Source organism: Oncorhynchus tshawytscha, linkage group LG17 (assembly GCF_018296145.1).
Source record: "Oncorhynchus tshawytscha isolate Ot180627B linkage group LG17, Otsh_v2.0, whole genome shotgun sequence".
In the NCBI taxonomy this organism is placed as follows: Eukaryota; Metazoa; Chordata; class Actinopteri; order Salmoniformes; family Salmonidae; genus Oncorhynchus; species Oncorhynchus tshawytscha.
Genome location: NC_056445.1, coordinates 3,811,968 through 3,831,743, shown reverse-complemented (window position 1 = coordinate 3,831,743; position 19,776 = coordinate 3,811,968). Strand labels below are relative to the sequence as shown.

Below are 19,776 nucleotides of genomic sequence, written 5' to 3'. Positions count from 1 at the left end.
TGTGCTGAGGGTAGTGGGTAGTGAGGTCTGCACAACGCATCACCGGGGGGCAAACTACCTGCCCTCCAGGACACCTACACCACCCGATGCTACAGGAAGGCCATAAAGATCATCAAGGACATCAACCACCCGAGCCACTGCCTGTTCACCCCGCTGCCATCCAGAAGGCGAGGTCAGTACAGGTGCATCAAAGCTGGGACCGAGAGACTGAAAAACAGCTTCTATCTCAAGGCCATCAGACTGTTAAACAGCCACCACTAACATTGAGTGGCTACTGCCAACACACTGTCAATGACACTGACTCTACTCCAGCCACTTTAATCATGGGAATTGATGGGAAATGATGTAAATATATCACTAGCCACTTTAAACAATGCTACCTTATATAATGTTACTTACCCTACATTGTTCATCTCATATGCATACGTTGATACTGTACTCTATATCATCGACTGCATCCTTATGTAATACATGTATCACTAGCCACTTTAACTATGCCACTTGGTTTACATACTTATCTCATATGTATATACTGTACTCGATATCATCTACTGTATCTTGCCTATGCTGCTCTGTACCATCACTCATTCATATATCCTTATGTACATATTCTTTATCCCCTTACACTGTGTATGACAGTAGTTTTTTTTGGAATTGTTAGTTAGATTACTTGCTCGTTATTACTGCATTGTTGGAACTAGAAGCACAAGCATTTCGCTACACTCGCATTAACATCTGCTAACCATGTGTATGTGACAAATACAATTTGATTTGATTTGATTTGATTTGAAATATAAAAGGCCTGTCTCAAAGAGGCCAGTTAGACATTACTCTGCTTTTGTGCTGGTAGTGTCTCCCTGTTGCAACTTGCAATAAACCGGATTGATTATTGATTGACTTTCCCAACGACTGCTCCCCCTTTTGGTAGGACGTTACTGTAAATAAGAATGTGTTCTTAATTGACTTGCCTAGTTGAATTTAAGGATAAATACAAATGGGATACTACAGTTTTATTAATCGTTCATATGATGGGGTGTATGACACTCACAGAACATAGCGGATGGCTGATGGATTGGCCTTCACTCACAGAACATGGCGGATGGCTGATGGGGTGTATGTCACTCACAGAACATAGCGGATGGCTGATGGGGTGTATGTCACTCACAGAACATAGCGGATGGCTGATGAGGTGTATGTCACTCACAGGAGCATAGCAGATGGCTGATGGGGTGGTATGTCTCTCTGGGAGCATAGCGGATGGCTGATGGATTGTATGTCACTCACAGAACATAGCGGATGGCTGATGGGGTGTATGTCACTCACAGAACATAGCGGATGGCTGATGGGGTGTATGTCACTCACAGAACATAGCGGATGGCTGATGGGGTGTATGTCACTTAGCGACGGATGGCTGATGGGGTGTATGTCAACAGAACATAGCGGATGGCTGATGGGGTGTATGTCACTCACAGAACATAGCGGATGGCTGATGGATTGTATGTCACTCACAGAACATAGCGGATGGCTGATGGGGTGTATGTCACTCACAGAACATAGCGGATGGCTGATGGATTGTATGTCACTCACAGAACATACCGGATGGCTGATGGGGTGTATGTCACTCACAGAACATAGCGGATGGCTGATGGGGTGTATGTCACTCACAGAACATAGCGGATGGCTGATGGGTGTATGTCACTCACAGAACATAGCGGATGGCTGATGGGGTGTATGTCACTCACAGAACATAGCGGATGGCTGATGGGGTGTATGTCGCCTCCTGGAAATGGTCCACGGATCGCATCAGGTTGTCAGGGTTAGGGTCAGACACAAAGTCCTCAAAGTGGAAGACAGCACTGGTGTCTGTCGAATACTGAGCAACTGCCACCTGGGAGGAGTGGACACACAATTATGGTTCCCATTGAGACCAATGTCCAAAGAGTCCATACTAGCATACTATTTAGAACAAAGCTAGTGTATTGGCCATGCATTCTACTCTAAATGGCCATACTGGTGTGATATTGGAACAGAGTCAATAGATACCAATAAGAAATAGGGTGGTATAATCAGTAGTTCTGCGTGACAGAGTGGACAGAGATGGGCACAGAGAAGGCCCATACACCACCTGTGCACGGGGGGCAGTGAACATCCGAATAATGTTCTTGATGAAGTCGATCATGGTGACAAAGTCTCTGGTTATGATACTCTGAGAACCGTCAAACAGAATCACTGCATCCAAGCCAAACTCACGGCACTCTGCAGCACAGAACTGATTGATTGGTTGGTTGGTTGATAGATTGGATACATAAAAGCACTTTCACAGAAAGAAGCATCTTGTCCTGTGTAATGCAAACATGTTCGTTTTTGATGTCAGTTACAGTTATCACAAAACCTGAAGTAGACATTGATCATTTACTCAATTGAACACAGACCACGTCATCCTCTAAAACAAATAGTATAACCTTGAAAGGCAGGCTTCAGTGTTTGTGAGACCGTAAGCTGTGGCCCCAGCTCAACACAAAGTCCTTGGAGGTAGTTTAGAGTATCACAGCCATGGAGCTGCCGTGGTCCACACACCTAGCTCAGCGAAATGGAGAGAGAGAGGAGACTTTACAACAATGTCCTCTCAGGAATGGCTGAACCCAAACAAAGAATACATAGAGATCAGTGGAAGCAACCACATGTCAAATCGAGTGAGTGAATTAGCATTACTCAGTTCATGTGTCAGGTTATAGGTCATAGCTCACAATGTATCTGAGTCAGGTCATACTGTGGGTCACAATGTATTTACTGGAAATGGCACAAGAGGGTAAGCACATAGCACAGGATGTTTGTGAAGAGCAGCTAGTTCCTGATTATAATTGCAGAGGGAAGAGAAATTGAAAGGGCCCATTTTTTAAAGACCAAATTCAAAAGGTCAGAAATTAAATAGTGCTCCGACTCAGTGAGTCAAGGATGAGCAACTCACCATAGCTCTGTCAGCATTACAAGCTAGTGACAATCCTAATGAAACTCCTGGCTCCACTAAAATGAAACAAAATAAGTGAATATAGACCCAGTTTAACATACGAACATTAAAAAAAGTATCAAAAATAATTTTGCACCAATTTGTCAATACAAGCCTACAAAAATCTGAACCCCAGCTTGACATAAGCACATGAGGTAAGTAAAACATTCCCACAAATCATGCATGAGACAAAATGACAACACACAACACAAAATGACAACACACTCCCACAAGATGTGAGACTAACCAGTGAAGCAATTGTGTGAAAAGAGGAAATGTATACAGGACTTGTGAATTACTATAACTGAACAAAACACAACAGCAGAGCTTTATAGAGAGAGAGAGAACTCTGATTCTTGGGGCCACACAATAGTATAGTGCGCATGCATCTTACCTTGTACAGGTAGAGCTTTACAAGTGCCACTGTCATAAGAACATCTGTAAACCACTCCTGTCCGATTGTCTTGAAAAGGAGCGGTGACCAACACACTACAGAGAGACGAGAGGATGGAGAGAATAGAGGGAGAAAGACAGAAGGGATGGAGAGAGAGGAGATGTTAATTGGTTGTGTTTTAAATGCTAATGAAAGTGTGTTATGTGTAACATTTCTTGTTTTCAAAATATACTCTGCGGTCTCATAGACCGTGCTAACATTGCCTGGATTGTAGGATTTTAGAGCATAAATTATAACAGCACAAAGTAAATGTGCATCTGTTAAGTCAGAACTTCTGGGTCTGCTGAGCAATACACTAGCTAGAACCTTCTCATCGTGTATCTGGTAGGACAAAAAAGCATGGCCAATTTTGTTTCCCCCCATGTTTTGTGGTCTAAAACAGCATGAAACCAGGTGTATCACAAAGAATTATGAAATGAATTAACCAGCTACAGTAATTTTGAGAAACATTGAGAAATTGTTTGGCTGATTTTCTGGGCAAATTAACCAGTTATCTACCTTTGATAAGCAGCTAGATACCTATGGCTCACTGGTAGCTTGCTAGTTAGTTAGCTTCCAATTTCAAGTCTTTTGAAACCAATATCTGTCTAACTGAAAAATATGTTATTTCAAAATGAAAGTCTTGTGACACTATGATAGCTGTCTATCCCCAGTTAGATAATGTGTTTTCACTTATTGCATCAACATGTTTGTTTTGATCTCCCTGGTTTCCACTAGTTACCACAGCCACAAAGTCAAAATTGGGTATATCGTACCAATTCCTGAAAACAAAAATGTACGTTTTGGTCTTAATTTAAGGTTAGGCATAAGATTAGCAGTGTTGTTAATATTAGGGTTAAGCTTAGGGTTAGGTTGAAAATCAATCACATTTGTGACCCGATTCAGAAAACTAGGCGTATGTTGCAAGTCTACTGCAATCTACTGCAAAGATAGCCTGCAGAGTTCTGTCCTACTATCCAGGTCTGTACCCAAACAATTTGAACTTCTACTTTTAAAAATCCACCTCTCTAAAAACAAGTCTCTCACCGTTGCCACCTGCTATAGACCACCCTCTGCCCCCAGCTGTGCTCTGGACACCATATGTGAACTGATTGCCCCCATCTATCTTCACAGTTCGTGCTGCTAGGTGACCTAAACTGGAACATGCTTAACACCCCAGCCATCCTACAATCTAAACTTGATGCCCTCAATCTCACACAAATTATCAATGAACCTACCAGGTACCTCCCAAAGCCTTAAACACGGGCACCCTCATAGATATCATCCTAACCAACTTTCCCTCTAAATACACCTCTGCTGTCTTCAACCAAGATCTCAGCGATCACTGCCTCATTGCCTGCATCCGTAATGGGTCAGCGGTCAAACGACCTCCACTCATCACTGTAAAACGCTCCCTGAAACACTTCTGCGAGCAGGCCTTTCTAATCGACCTGGCCGGGTATCCTGGAAGGATATTGATCTCATCCCGTCAGTAGAGGATGCCTGGATATTTTTTTAAATGCCTTCCTAACCATCTTAAATAAACATGCCCCATTCAAGAAATTTAGAACCAGGAACAGATATAGCCCTTGGTTCTCCCCAGACCTGACTGCCCTTAACCAACACAAAAACATCCTATGGCGTTCTGTATTAGCATCGAACAGCCCCCGTGATATGCAGCTGTTCAGGGAAGCTAGAAACCATTATACACAGGCAGTTAGAAAAGCCAAGGCTAGCTTTTTCAAGCAGAAATTTGCTTCCTGCAACACTAACTCAAAAAGTTCTGGGACACTGTAAAGTCCATGGAGAATAAGAACACCTCCTCCCAGCTGCCCACTGCACTGAAGATAGGAAACACTGTCACCAATGATAAATCCACCATAATTGAGAATTTCAATAAGCATTTTTCTACGGCTGGCCATGCTTTCCACCTGGCTACTCCTACCCCGGACAACAGCACTGCACCCCCAACAGCAACTCGCCCAAGCCTTCCCCATTTCTCCTTCTCCCAAATCCATTCAGCTGATGTTCTGAAAGAGCTGCAAAATCTGGACCCCTACAAATCAGCCGGGCTAGACAATCTGGACCCTTTCTTTCTAAAATGATCTGCCGAAATTGTTGCCACCCCTATTACTAGCCTGTTCAACCTCTCTTTCGTGTCGTCTGAGATTCCCAAAGATTGGAAAGCAGCTGCGGTCATCCCCCTCTTCAAAGGGGGACACTCTTGACCCAAACTGCTACAGACCTATATCTATCCTACCGTGCCTTTCTAAGGTCTTGAAAGCCAAGTCAACAAACAGATTACCGACCATTTCGAATCTCACCATACCTTCTCTGCTATGCAATCTGGTTTCAGAGCTGGTCATGGGTGCACCTCAGCCACGCTCAAGGTCCTAAACGATATCTTAACCGCCATCGATAAGAAACATTACTGTGCAGCCGTATTCATTGATCTGGCCAAGGCTTTCGACTCTGTCAATCACCACATCCTCATCGGCAGACTCGACAGCCTTGGTTTCTCAAATAATTGCCTCGCCTGGTTCACCAACTACTTCTCTGATAGAGTTCAGTGTGTCAAATCGGAGGGTCTGCTGTCCGGACCTCTGGCAGTCTCTATGGGGGTGCCACAGGGTTCAATTCTTGGACCGACTCTCTTCTCTGTATACATCAATGAGGTCGCTCTTGCTGCTGGTGAATCCCTGATCCACCTCTACGCAGACGACACCATTCTGTATACTTCCGGCCCTTCTTTGGACACTGTGTTAACAACCCTCCAGGCAAGCTTCAATGCCATACAACTCTCCTTCCGTGGCCTCCAATTGCTCTTAAATACAAGTAAAACTAAATGCATGCTCTTCAACCGATCGCTACCTGCACCTACCAGCCTGTCCAACATCACTACTCTGGACGGCTCTGACTTAGAATACGTGGACAACTACAAATACTTAGGTGTCTGGTTAGACTGTAAACTCTCCTTCCAGACCCATATCAAACATCTCCAATCCAAAGTTAAATCTAGAATTGGCTTCCTATTTCGCAACAAAGCATCCTTCACTCATGCTGCCAAACATACCCTTGTAAAACTGACCATCCTACCAGTCCTCGACTTTGGCGATGTCATTTACAAAATAGCCTCCAATACCCTACTCAACAAATTGGATGCAGTCTATCACAGTGCAATCCATTTTATCACCAAAGCCCCATATACTACCCACCATTGCGACCTGTACGCTCTCGTTGGCTGGCCCTCGCTTCATACTCGTCGCCAAACCCACTGGCTCCATGTCATCTACAAGACCCTGCTAGGTAAAGTCCCCCTTATCTCAGCTCGCTGGTCACCATAGCATCTCCCACCTGTAGCACACGCTCCAGCAGGTATATCTCTAGTCACCCCAAAACCAATTCTTTCTTTGGCCGCCTCTCCTTCCAGTTCTCTGCTGCCAATGACTGGAACGAACTACAAAAATCTCTGAAACTGGAAACACTTATCTCCTCACTAGCTTTAAGCACCAACTGTCAGAGCAGCTCACAGATTACTGCACCTGTACATAGCCCACCTATAATTTAGCCCAAACAACTACCTCTTTCCCAACTGTATTTAATTTTTATTTATTTATTTATTTTGCTCCTTTGCACCCCATTATTTTTATTTCTACTTTGCACATTCTTCCATTGCAAAACTACCATTCCAGTGTTTTACTTGCTATATTGTATTTACTTTGCCACCATGGCCTTTTTTTGCCTTTACCTCCCTTCTCACCTCATTTGCTCACATTGTATATAGACTTGTTTATACTGTATTATTGACTGTATGTTTGTTTTACTCCATGTGTAACTCTGTGTCGTTGTATCTGTCGAACTGCTTTGCTTTATCTTGGCCAGGTCGCAATTGTAAATGAGAACTTGTTCTCAACTTGCCTACCTGGTTAAATAAAGGTAAAATAAAATAAATAAATAAATAAAAAGTCACGACTTCACAGGAGAGCCGATTGAACTTAAAAAAAAAAAAAAAAAAAATCAAAATGTGTTTTTTGGCAGAAATGCCTTATGTAAACTTTCATGTGCCTTAATAACAAACTTGTATGCCATCTGTAAATATGAATAAAATTGTTAAATTATGAGCCTTTTTGGTTAAGCCTCAGAATAAGCCAGCAACCTTCCCACTAGCCATGATTGGCTGAGATAATGAATGGGCTGGACATGCAGAGAGAGGAGTTCGGATTGGTCTGCTATATAGAAGGCTTCTGTGGTCAGTCTGTGTTGGTAATTCTGTCGAACGCAGCTTTTTATGTATTGTGTAGTGGAGCTGCATGACTGTTGCTCTCCACTTTCTGGAGGATCAAGTTTTGAAATCAGTAGAATTAGAGTATGATAGTTAAAGAGATGGAGGAAACACCTGTCTCCGGATTACATCATCAAACTAAGGGCAACCGTGGCATGGTCTTCATGACAGGGAGATGCCTCCATCATGGATGATGTATACATATTACACATTTCTAATTTTGACAAAGTGGTTTCATTTCAAGCTAAAGTGTACTGTTAGCTAGCTAGCTAACATTAGCTGGCTGGCTCCCTAGCTGACATTATTATTCGTATCCAAGAGCCGTTTGCTTTTCTAGTTAGAGCCTAATGTTAGCTAGCTAACATTGAACCTAGTTGGTTAGCTCCCAGCATTGTGGCATTGTTGGTACTTTGTTCATTGTTGTTTAGCTAGCTAACATTAGCTGGCTGGCTCGTTAGCTAACGTTACGTGATGTTTGTACAACACCCATTGAATATGGCGGTGTCAGTGCACGTCTGCAAAAACATTTTAGGAAATTGTTGCCAGCGGAGCTGGTTAGGCCATTTTCATGTTATCCAGATGTAAACAAATCATTGGCCAGAGCATCAAGTGTGCGCTCTGAACACTCCGAGAGCGAAACGAGATGGGTGGGGCTAAAGCTTAAGAGGGTGTGAACGATGCTGAATGGGTGTAGACACAGAAGAGGTCTTCACATTTTAAAAATAGGCAGGCGTTATGACTTTGTAGCTGTGGTAACTAGTGACGACCATTCTCTCTGGCTGCTCGTTCTATGTAGTATAATATAATCTGTTCAAAACAGTGCAGCATGTGTAGCAGTTGTCATTTGTTTTTTTACATGCAAAAGTGTAATGTGTTTTATGCTGCTGTTCAAATGCACAGATCGCTTTGTATATCTTCTCAAAGAATCTACCAGTAGTTTGAAAACATCATATCTGTCATGCTGCTTTGTTGACAAATCCAACCACCTCACACCCTGGGTATTTAGCCAATCAGCGGACATCACTGGTATCAATAAAGTTACATTGGATCAAATCATTAGAGGACAGTGATGAAATACTGTTTGCTGTCGTTTAGGCCTATATTCAATCTAGACCGCGGAAGATAACGCGATTGACATTTAAAGTTAATTTCCGATTGAGACCACATACGCAGCGTTTACCGTGAATACGCTCTCCGTGAACACTAAGACAATGCCTTTAAAAGGTGAATGGCTGAAAGGGGCGAAACGGATTGATTCTAGACCGATGTCAAATTTGTTTGATATTCGGTTTTCTCTGTCTATTGCTTGTTTAGCAACTAAATCGACACGTGCGTAAGTATGGGGAAAACAGACTTGGGGGTTGGCTTAGATTGTTGACAACATGTAAGCTATATTTCATCTCCAATGTTTATTGAAAATATAAATACATTTGCACAATGAGCACTTGTTTCCTGTCGAATACATCTTTACAGTTGTTGGTTAGCTAGAATTTTAGCCATATTATCATTAACATAAAATCAGTCAAAACACCTGAAAACAAGACATGGTATCAAGAACAAGATGAAACGAGACATTTACAATTCCTTACATGGCAGTTTCTTCTCATTCTTGCTAGCAATCTGGCCATCCAGAATCACAATAACACACTGACTTCTGCCCCATTGAAGCGCCATGGGGGCTTTCAATCTTCAATAGCTCTTACACAAAGTGTGCCATGACTATGCAGGGAATTTCAACCACAGATTAAACAAAACGCAGGGAGGTTTTCCAATGCCTCGTAAAGAAGAGCATCTATTTATAAAGTAGACATTGAATATCCCTTTGAGCATGGTGAAGTTATTAATTACACTTTGGATGGTGTATTAATACACCTAGTCACTACAAAGATACAGGCGTCCTTCTTAACTCAGTTGCCGGAGAGGAAGGAAACCGCTCAGTGATTTCAACATGAGGCCAATGGTGACTTTAAAACAGTTACAGAGTTTAATGGCTGTGACAGGAGAAAACTGAGGATGGATCAACAACATTGTGATTACTCCACAATAATAACCTAAATGACAGTGAAAAGAAGGAAGCCTGTACAGAATAAAAAATATTCCAAAACATGCATCCTGTTTGCAATAAGGCACTAATGTAAAACTGCAAAAATGTGGCAGAGAAATTAACTTAGTCCTAAATACAAAGCGTTATGTTTGGGGTAAATCCAACACAGCACATCACTGAGTACGACTCTTCATATTTTCAAGCATGGTGGTGGCTGCATCATGTTATGGATGTGCTTGTCATTGGCAAGGACTAGGGAGTTTAAGGATAATAAGAAATGGAATAGAGCTAAGCACAGGCAAAAAAATCCTAGAAGAAAATGTGGGTTAGTCTGCTTTTCAACAGACAGTGGGAGACAAATTCACCTTTCTACAAGACAATAACCTAAAGCACAAGGTCAAATATACACTGGAGTTGCTTTTTTTTTAAACTAGGCAAGTCAGTTAAGAACAAATTCTTATTTACAATGACAGCCTAGGAACAGTGCTTTAACTGCCTTGTTCGGGAGCAGAACAACAGATTTTTACCTTGTCAGCTCTGTGATTCATTCTAGCAACCTTTCGGTTACTAGCCCAACGCTCTAACCATTAAGCTACCTGCCACCCCAAAAAATGACATTGAGTGTTCCTAAATGGCCTAGTTACAGTTTTGATTTGAAAACGGCTTGAAAACCTATGGCAAGAATTTAAAATGGCTGTCTAGCAATGATCATTAACCAACCTGACAGAGCTTGTAGAATTTTTAAATAATAATGTGCAAATATTGTACATTCCAGGTGTGCAAAGCTCTTAGAGACTTACTCGGAGAGACTCAGAGCTGTAATCGCAACATGGATTCTATAACACAGTGAAATGGTCCACCCACACAGACATGTTATGATGATTAACATCAAATTGTGAGATCTGAACCCAGTGGTTTGACTGTTTAATGATTAGTAACTTGCCTGCTGCCTCCCTGCGCCGGTCCAAACTGACAGACACGATAACCGAAATGGGACCCTGCTGCCTCCGAGTCCGAGACACTTAATGTTCTGGGATAGCGAATGTCGAAGCTGAACCCCACTGTCAACGGTGCGACTGCAACAACAACAAAAATGAACAAACACATTTTAATTTATACATATTTTCTTTTTACAAAAGCGTCTACAGCAAGTCTGATAGTCAATTCCTCAGGCAGGCCAGGTGAAACTCTTAACTATAACTCTACTATAAATGTATTCTACTAATACAATGTAGATTTGGCTATATAACCTTACACTTTTTTTTTTACAGGGACGTTCTAAAAGGATTACAACGGTCTGTGACCGCCACCCGGTGGTGAGCTGACTGGTGCAGGAGAGACTGGGGAGAGATGGGGGGGAACGTGAGTTTGTATTTTGGAGGGTAGGGGTGCACAAAAATCAAATCAAATCAAATGTGTTGTCACATACACATGGTTAGCAGATGTTGATGCGAGTGTAGCAAAATGCTTGTGCTTCTAGTTCCGACAATGCAGTAATAACCAGAGCGAGTAATCGAACCTAACAATTCCAAAACTACTACCTTATACACACATGTGTAAAGGGATAAAGAATATGTATATAAAGATATATGAATGAGTGATGGTACAGAGCGGCATAGGTAAGATGCAGTAGATGGTATCGAGTACAGCATATACATATGAGATGAGTAATGTAGTATGTAAATAAAGTGACATAGTTTAAAGTGGCTAGTGATACATGTATTACATAAAGATGCAGTAGATGATATAGAGTACAGTATATACACATACATATGAGATGAGTAATGTAGGGTATGTAAACCTTATATTAAGTAGCATTGTTTAAAGTGGCTAGTGATATATTTTACATCAATTCCCATTATTAAAGTGGCTGGAGTTGAGTCAGTGTGTTGGCAGCAGCCACTCAATGTTAGTGGTGGCTGTTTACCAGACTGATGGCCTTGAGATAGAAGCTGTTTTTCAGTGTCTCGGTCCCTGCTTTGATGCACCTGTACTGACCTCGCCTTCTGGATGGTAGCAGGGTGAACAGGCAGTGACTCAGGTGGTTGTTGTCCTTGATGATCTTTATGGCCTTCCTGTGACATCGGGTGGTGTAGGTGTCCTGGAAGGTAGTTGCCCCGGTGATGCGTTGTGCAGACCTCACTACCCTCTGGAAGCTTTACGGTTGTGGGTGGAGCAGTTGCCATACCAGGCGGTGATACAGCCCGACAGGATGCTCTCGATTGTGCATCTGTAGAAGTTTGTGAGTGCTTTTGGTGACAGCCTCCTGAGGTTGAAAGGCGCTGCTGCTGCCTTCTTCAGCGCTGTCTGTGTGGGTGGACCATTTCAGTTTGTCTGTGATGTGTGCGCCAAGGAACTTAACTTACTACCCTCTCCACTACTGTCCCATCGATGTGGATAGGGGTGCTCCCTCTGCTGTTTCCTGAAGTCCACAAGCATCTCCTTTGTTTTGTTGACGTTGAGTGTGAGGTTATTTTCCTGTCACCCACACTCCGAGGCCCTCCCCCTCCACCCTGTAGGTCGTCTCGTCATTGTTGGTAATCAAGCCTACCACTGTAGTGTCGTCCAAACTTGATGATTGAGTTGGAGCGTGCATGGCCACGCAGTCGTGGGTGAACAGGGAGTATAGGAGAGGGCTCAGAACGCACCCTTGTGGGGCCCCAGTGTTGAGGATCAGCAGTTGGTAGAGATGTTGTAACCTACCCTCTCCACCTGGGGTGGCCCGTCAGGAAGTCAATACCCAGTTGCACAGGGCGGGGTCGAGACCCAGGGTCTCGAGCTTGATGGCAGTTTGGAGGTACTATGGTGTTAAATGCTGAGCTGTAGTCGATGAACAGCAATTCTCACATAGGCATTCCTCTTGTCCAGATGGGTTAGGGCAGTGTGCAGTGTGGTTGAGATTGCGTCGTCTGTGGACCTATTTGGGCAGTAAGCAAATTGGAGTGGGTCTAGGGTGTCAGGTAGGGTGGAGGTGATATGGTCCTTGACTAGTCTCTCAAAGCACTTCATGATGACGAAAGTGAGTTCTACGGGGCGGTAGTCATTTAGCTCCAGTTACCTTAGCTTTCTTGGGAACAGGGACAATGGTGGCCCTCTTGAAGCATATGGGAACAGCAGACTGGGATAAGGATTGATTGAATATATCTGTAAACACACCAGCCAGCTGGTCTGCGCATGCTCTGAGGATGCGGCTGGGGATGCCATCTGGGCCTGCAGCCTTGCGAGGGTTAACACGTTTAAATGTTTTACTCACATCGGCTGCAGTGAAGGAGTCTGCAGGGTTTGGTTGCGGGCCGTGTCAGTGGCACTGTATTGTCCTCAAAGCGGGCAAAATAGTTATTTAGTCTTCCTGGGAGCAAGACATCCTGGTCCGTGACGGGACTGGTTTTTCTTTATGTAATCCGTGATTGCCACATACCTCTTGTGTCTGAGCCATTGAATTGTGACTCTACTTTGTCTCTATACTGACGCTTAGCTTGTTTGATTGCCTTGCGGAGAGAATAGCTACACTGTTTGTATTTGGACATGTTTCCGTCACCTTGCCCTGGTTAAAAGCAGTGGTTTGCGCATAGCTCCAGCTCTGGGTCTACTCTAAAGCACTTATCATGTAAAAGGGGCCATCCAATGTGATTAGATGGATTGATCAATTGATTGGTTGGTAGGCTTGTTTGTTGGTTGGTTGACTGATTGATTGGTCAGTGGTGCACAGCTCCCGTCCTCAAGTGCAACAGTGTGACTTTACCTTTTGTGCACTAGAGGGCGGTGTCTCATTTTCTTGAAATCTATAGCTGACGCCAGGACTGGAGGACATCCCTGCTTGCTGAAGTTTGTAGTATATTTTATTTTATATTGTTGTTGTGATATGAAAATAAATGATAACAACTAAAGAGTTCACTACCTGTCTTAGCGTGAGAAAGACTACAACATGCTGGGAAAGTTTTGCTGAATATACTATTTCCATACTTCATGAGCACAAGTAAAAACTGAAGTGAAATCATATTTAACAGTGGTCTGCTTCCCATCTTACAAAATACTGTTTATTCTCAAATAATTTTCTCCTCAGTGAGACGTAGCTTAAACTGAACCAGAGAGGTCTCCAGTCCTATCCAGTTGGGTCCTGTAGCGTCCATTATTCAAGTTTCAGTTTCAAGTTTCAAGTAGTATTAGTCTAGTTTTTTAATTTAACATTTATTTAACTATGTACGGGATACACATGGTATACATCTTCCAACGAAATGCTTACTTGCAGTTTCCTTCTCAATCTCATATTGTAACTGTCAGTGGGAGAGACGCAGTCAAGGTTGCCAGGTATCAGATCTATTGTCCCTGTTAATCTCCTGTGTAACAAACCAAACAGGCTACAGTTAGTAACTACTCAAACAACCCACACTCCCCCCACCCCCTCTTCTCTCTCTTCCCTCCTCCTTCCTCATTTTCTCTGTGTAACAAAACAGAGTGTAAAACACACATTTGTGCGCTGGCATGTTTGAGCACATCGTTGTGCCTGAGTCACTGTGGACAGCAGAATCCAGCCAACGTCACTGGTGATGACCTCACACACTCTGACACCCACCATGTCATTATGTTAAACGGTGAAAAATGCAGTTTGACTGGTCATGGAAAACTCTGAGTCACTTGATTGAACTCCTTGTCTTTGTGCCCTCCAATAACCATTTGTATCAGTATTAGCTATATGAGGTGGGAAGCTGGAAGGTCACAGAAGTTGTGAAGAGGTTTGTCAAGATAGAGAGATTTCAGTTGAGAGAAAGAGAGAGAGGAAAAGTGAGAGAGGGTATACGATCCTGCCAGGTCACAGGCTTGGGGACAGAGATAACAGGGGTACAACAGTGTCTGTGTGAGGCATTTGGCCCAGCAGAATCAGCATGAGAGAGAAAATGAAAGATGGCTTGAAAGAAGAATGGGGGGAAGAGAAAGTGAAAAGGAAAGATTTTAAAGAGTGAAATAGATGGATTGAGAAAGACAGAACGACAGAGAAAGCCAGAGAAAGAGATGGATAAACGGGCAAGATGATAGAGAGAAAGGGAGAGTGAAATAGATGTGAGAGAGCAAGAAAGAGTTTGAAAGAGAGCGAGTCGAATCAGGTCATGTGGATGTGGAGACAGTGTGGACCTAGCCTGTCTCTCTGGTTCTCCTGTTGACTGGCTCTGTCTGAGGTAGGGCGGGCCATCACACAGGACCCATTGTAGAGGCCTATAATCTCTATCCTCCAGGTTCTGTTCATGTACCTTGTTCAGGTCCCCTCAGATGACCCCTATCGAGGAGGGAGAGGCTACAGAGACACTCTGGCTTTGTCAAGTCCTGTATCATTGTATAGGTATTGTACCAACTTCTTAAGTGGACTAACCGGTGCCCCTGCACATTGACTCTGTACCGGTACCCCCTGTATATAGCCTCATTACTAACCGGTGCCCCCGCACATTGACGCTGTACCGGTACCCCCTGTATATAGCCTCATTACTAACCGGTGCCACCGCACATTGACGCTATGCCGGTACCCCCTGTATATAGCCTCATTACTAACCTATACCACTGCACTTTGACTCCGGTACCCCTGGTATATAGCCTCATTACTAACCGTGACACATTGACGCTATACCCGGTACCCCATGTATATAGCCTCATTACTAACCGTTGCCCCTGCACATTGACACTGTACCGTAACCCCTGTATATAGCCTCATTACTAACCTATACCACTGCACATTGACGCTGTACGGTACCCCTGTATATAGCCTCATTACTAACCCGGTACCCCGATTATATAGCCTCATTACTAACCAGTGCCCCCGCACATTGACACTGTACCGGCACCCCCTGTATATAGCCTCATTACTAACCTATACCACTGCACATTGACGCTGTACCGGTACCCCCTGTATATAGCCTCATTACTAACCGGTACCCCGGTATATAGCCTCATTACTAACCAGTGCCCCCGCACATTGACACTGTACCGGCACCCCCTGTATATAGCCTCATTACTAACCTATACCACTGCACATTGGCTGTACGGTACCCCCTGTATATAGCCTCATTACTAACCGGTACCCCGATTATATAGCCTCATTACTAACCAGTGCCCCCCGCACATTGACACTGTACCGGCACCCCCTGTATATAGCCTCATTACTAACCTATACCACTGCACATTGACGCTGTACCGGTACCCCCTGTATATAGCATCTTTACTAACCGGTGCCCCCGCACATTGAAGCTGTACCGGTACCCCATGTATATAGCCTCATTACTAACCTATACCACTGCACATTGACGCTGTACCGGTACCCCATGTATATAGCATCTTTACTAACCGGTGCCCCCGCACATTGACGCTGTACCGGTACCCCATGTATATAGCATCTTTACTAACCGGTGCCCCCGCACATTGAAGCTGTACCGGTACCCCGGTATATAGCCTCATTACTAACCGGTGCCCCGACATTGACGCTGTACCGGTACCCCATGTATATAGCATCTTTACTAACCGGTGCCCCTGCACATTGAAGCTGTACGGTACCCCGGTATATAGCATCTTTACTAACCGGTGCCCCCGCACATTGGCTGTACCGGTACCCCATGTATATAGCATCTTTACTAACCGGTGCCCCCGCACATTGAAGCTGTACCGGTACCGGTATATAGCATCTTTACTAACCGGTGCCCCTGCACGGCTACCGGTACCCCATGTATATAGCATCTTTACTAACCGGTGCCCCCCACATTGACTCATTACGGTACCCCATGTATATAGCATCTTTACTAACCGGTGCCCCTGCACATTGCTGTACCGGTACCCCCGGTATATAGCCTCATTACTAACATATACCACTGCACATTGAAGCTGTACCGGTACCCCATGTATATAGCATCTTTACTAACCGGTGCCCCCTATTGGCTATACCGGTACCCCATGTATATACGGTGCCCCTGCACATTGAAGCTGTACCGGTACCCCTGTATATAGCCTCATTACTAACATATACCACTGCACATTGAAGCTGTACCGGTACCCCCTGTATATAGCCTCATTACTAACCGTGCCCCCGCACATTGACGCTGTACCGGTACCCCATGTATATAGCCTCATTACTACCGTTGCCCCTATGACTACCGCTAACCCCTGTACATAGCCTCATTACTAACCTATACCACTGCACATTGACGCTGTACCGGTACCCCCTGTATATAGCCTCATTACTAACCGGTGCCCCCTGTATATAGCCTCATTACTAACCACATTGACACTGTACGGCACCCCCTGTATATAGCCTCATTACTAACCTATACCACTGCACATTGCCCTGTACCGGTACCCCCTGTATATAGCCTCATTACTAACCGGTACCCCTGTATATAGCCTCATTACTAACCAGTTACTACCGGCACCCCCTGTATATAGCCTCATTACTAACCTATACCACTGCACATTGAAGCTGTGTACCCCCATGTATATAGCATCTTTACTAACCCCATTGGCGCTGTATACCCCATGTATATAGCCTCATTACTAACCTATACCACTGCACATTGACGCTGTACCGGTACCCCCTGTATATAGCCTCATTACTAACCTATACCACTGCACTTTGACTCTGTACCGGTACCCCTGGTATATAGCCTCATTACTAACCGTGCCCCCGCACATTACGCTGTACCGGTACCCCATGTATTTAGCCTCATTACTAACCGTTGCCCCTGCACATTGACACTGTTTGCTAACCCCTGTATATATAGCCTCATTACTAACCTATACCACTGCACATTGACTGTACCGGTACCCCCTGTATATAGCCTCATTACTAACCGGTACCCCGGTATATAGCCCTCAGTACTAACCAGTGCCCCCGCACATTGACACTGTACCGGCACCCCTGTATATAGCCTCATTACTAACCTACCACTGCACATTGGTCTCATTGTGCAGTTCCCCTGTATATAGCCTCATTACTAACCCGGTACCCCAGTATATAGCCTCATTACTAACCAGTGCCCCCGCACATTGACTCTGTGCCGGCACCCTGTATATAGCCTCATTACTAACCTATACCCCACATTGTAGCCTCATTGCTACGATTTGCCCCCTGTATATAGCATCTTTATAAGTGCCCCCACATTGACTCTGTATCCGGTACCCCTATTATATAGCCTCATTGCTAACCGGTACCCAGGGTATATAGCCTCATTACTATTAGTGCCCCCATGCTCAGCCTCATTACTTACCGGTTACCCCCTGTATATAGCCTCATTACTAACCACCACTGCATTGACTCTGTATCAGTACCCCTGTATATAGCCTCATTACTAAGCACGTACCCCCCTGTATATAGCCTCATTACTAACCAGTGCCCTTTTTATGACCTCGTTGACAATCACCCCCTGTATATAGCCTCATTACTAACCCTATGCCCTGTTATAACCTCATTGTACGGTACCCCCTGTATATGATAGCCTCATTACTAACCGGTACCCCCTGTATGTAGCCTCATTACTAACCAGTGCCCCCCTGTATATAGTCTCCACACTCAGGTACTTGCCCCCTGTTTATAGCCTCATTACTAACCTATACCATTATAGCGCTCATACCCAGTGCCCTTTATGTATATATATCTTTACTAACGGTGCCCCATGGCCTCATTAGGCAGTACCCCCACCCTGTATATAGCCTCATTGCTAGCTATACCACTGTATTAGCCTCATTACTAACCGGGTACCCCATGTATATAGCATCTTTACTAACGGTGCCCCATAATACAATATGACCTCATTACTAATACGGTACCCCATGTATATAGCATCTTTACTAACGGTACCCTGTATAGCCTCATTAGGCGACCGGTACCCCAATATAGCCTCATTGCAACAGTTTCCTAATAATATCATTACCTAACCGGTTGCCTTACTGTGTGTAACTACTCATTACTAACCGGTGCCCCTGCACATTGAAGCTGTACCGGTACCCCCGGTATATAGCATCTTTACTAACCGGTGCCCCCGCACATTGACGCTGTACCGGTACCCCATGTATATAGCATCTTTACTAACCGGTGCCCCCGCACATTGAAGCTGTACCGGTACCCCGGTATATAGCATCTTTACTAACCGGTGCCCCTGCACATTGAAGCTGTACCGGTACCCCCATGTATATAGCATCTTTACTAACCCGGTGCCCCCGCATCATTGACGCTGTACCGGTACCCCATGTATATAGCATCTTTACTAACCGGTGCCCCTGCACATTGACGCTGTACCGGTACCCCGGTATATAGCCTCATTACTAACATATACCACTGCACATTGAAGCTGTACCGGTACCCCATGTATATAGCATCTTTACTAACCGGTGCCCCCGCACATTGACGCTGTACCGGTACCCCATGTATATAGCATCTTTACTAACCGGTGCCCCTGCACATTGAAGCTGTACCGGTACCCCGGTATATAGCATCTTTACTAACCGGTGCCCTCGCACATTGACGCTGTACCGGTACCCCATGTATATAGCATCTTTACTAACCGGTGCCCCCGCACATTGAAGCTGTACCGGTACCCCCGGTATATAGCCTCATTACTAACATATACCACTGCACATTGAAGCTGTACCGTACCCCCTGTATATAGCCTCATTACTAACCTATACCACTGCACATTGAAGCTGTACCGGTACCCCCTGTATATAGCCTCATTACTAACCTATACCACTGCACATTGAAGCTGTACCGGTACCCCGGTATATAGCCTCATTACTAACCTATACCACTGCACATTGAAGCTGTACCGGTACCCCCTGTATATAGCCTCATTACTAACATATACCACTGCACATTGAAGCTGTACCGGTACCCCCTGTATATAGCCTCATTACTAACCTATACCACTGCACATTGAAGCTGTACCGGTACCCCTGTATATAGCCTCATTACTAACCTATACCACTGCACATTGAAGCTGTACCGGTACCCCCTGTATATAGCCTCACTACTAACCTATACC

At 44.4% G+C, this 19,776-nt stretch overlaps 1 protein-coding gene across 1 annotated transcript; it reads right to left on the bottom strand.

Moving 5' to 3' along the window:
• Nucleotides 1-1,693: 1,693 nt before the first annotated feature.
• LOC121839757 (integrin alpha-X-like) lies at nt 1,694-10,845 on the bottom strand. The gene is made up of 6 exons (XM_042299992.1): nt 10,710-10,845; nt 3,402-3,496; nt 2,969-3,024; nt 2,463-2,577; nt 2,126-2,256; nt 1,694-1,888 (listed from the first exon to the last, which is right to left on the bottom strand). The coding sequence occupies exons 3-6, from the start codon at nt 2,969-2,971 to the stop codon at nt 1,739-1,741; spliced, it is 399 nt and encodes a 132-aa protein (XP_042155926.1). The 5' UTR covers nt 2,972-3,024; nt 3,402-3,496; nt 10,710-10,845; the 3' UTR covers nt 1,694-1,738.
• Nucleotides 10,846-19,776: the final 8,931 nt, after the last annotated feature.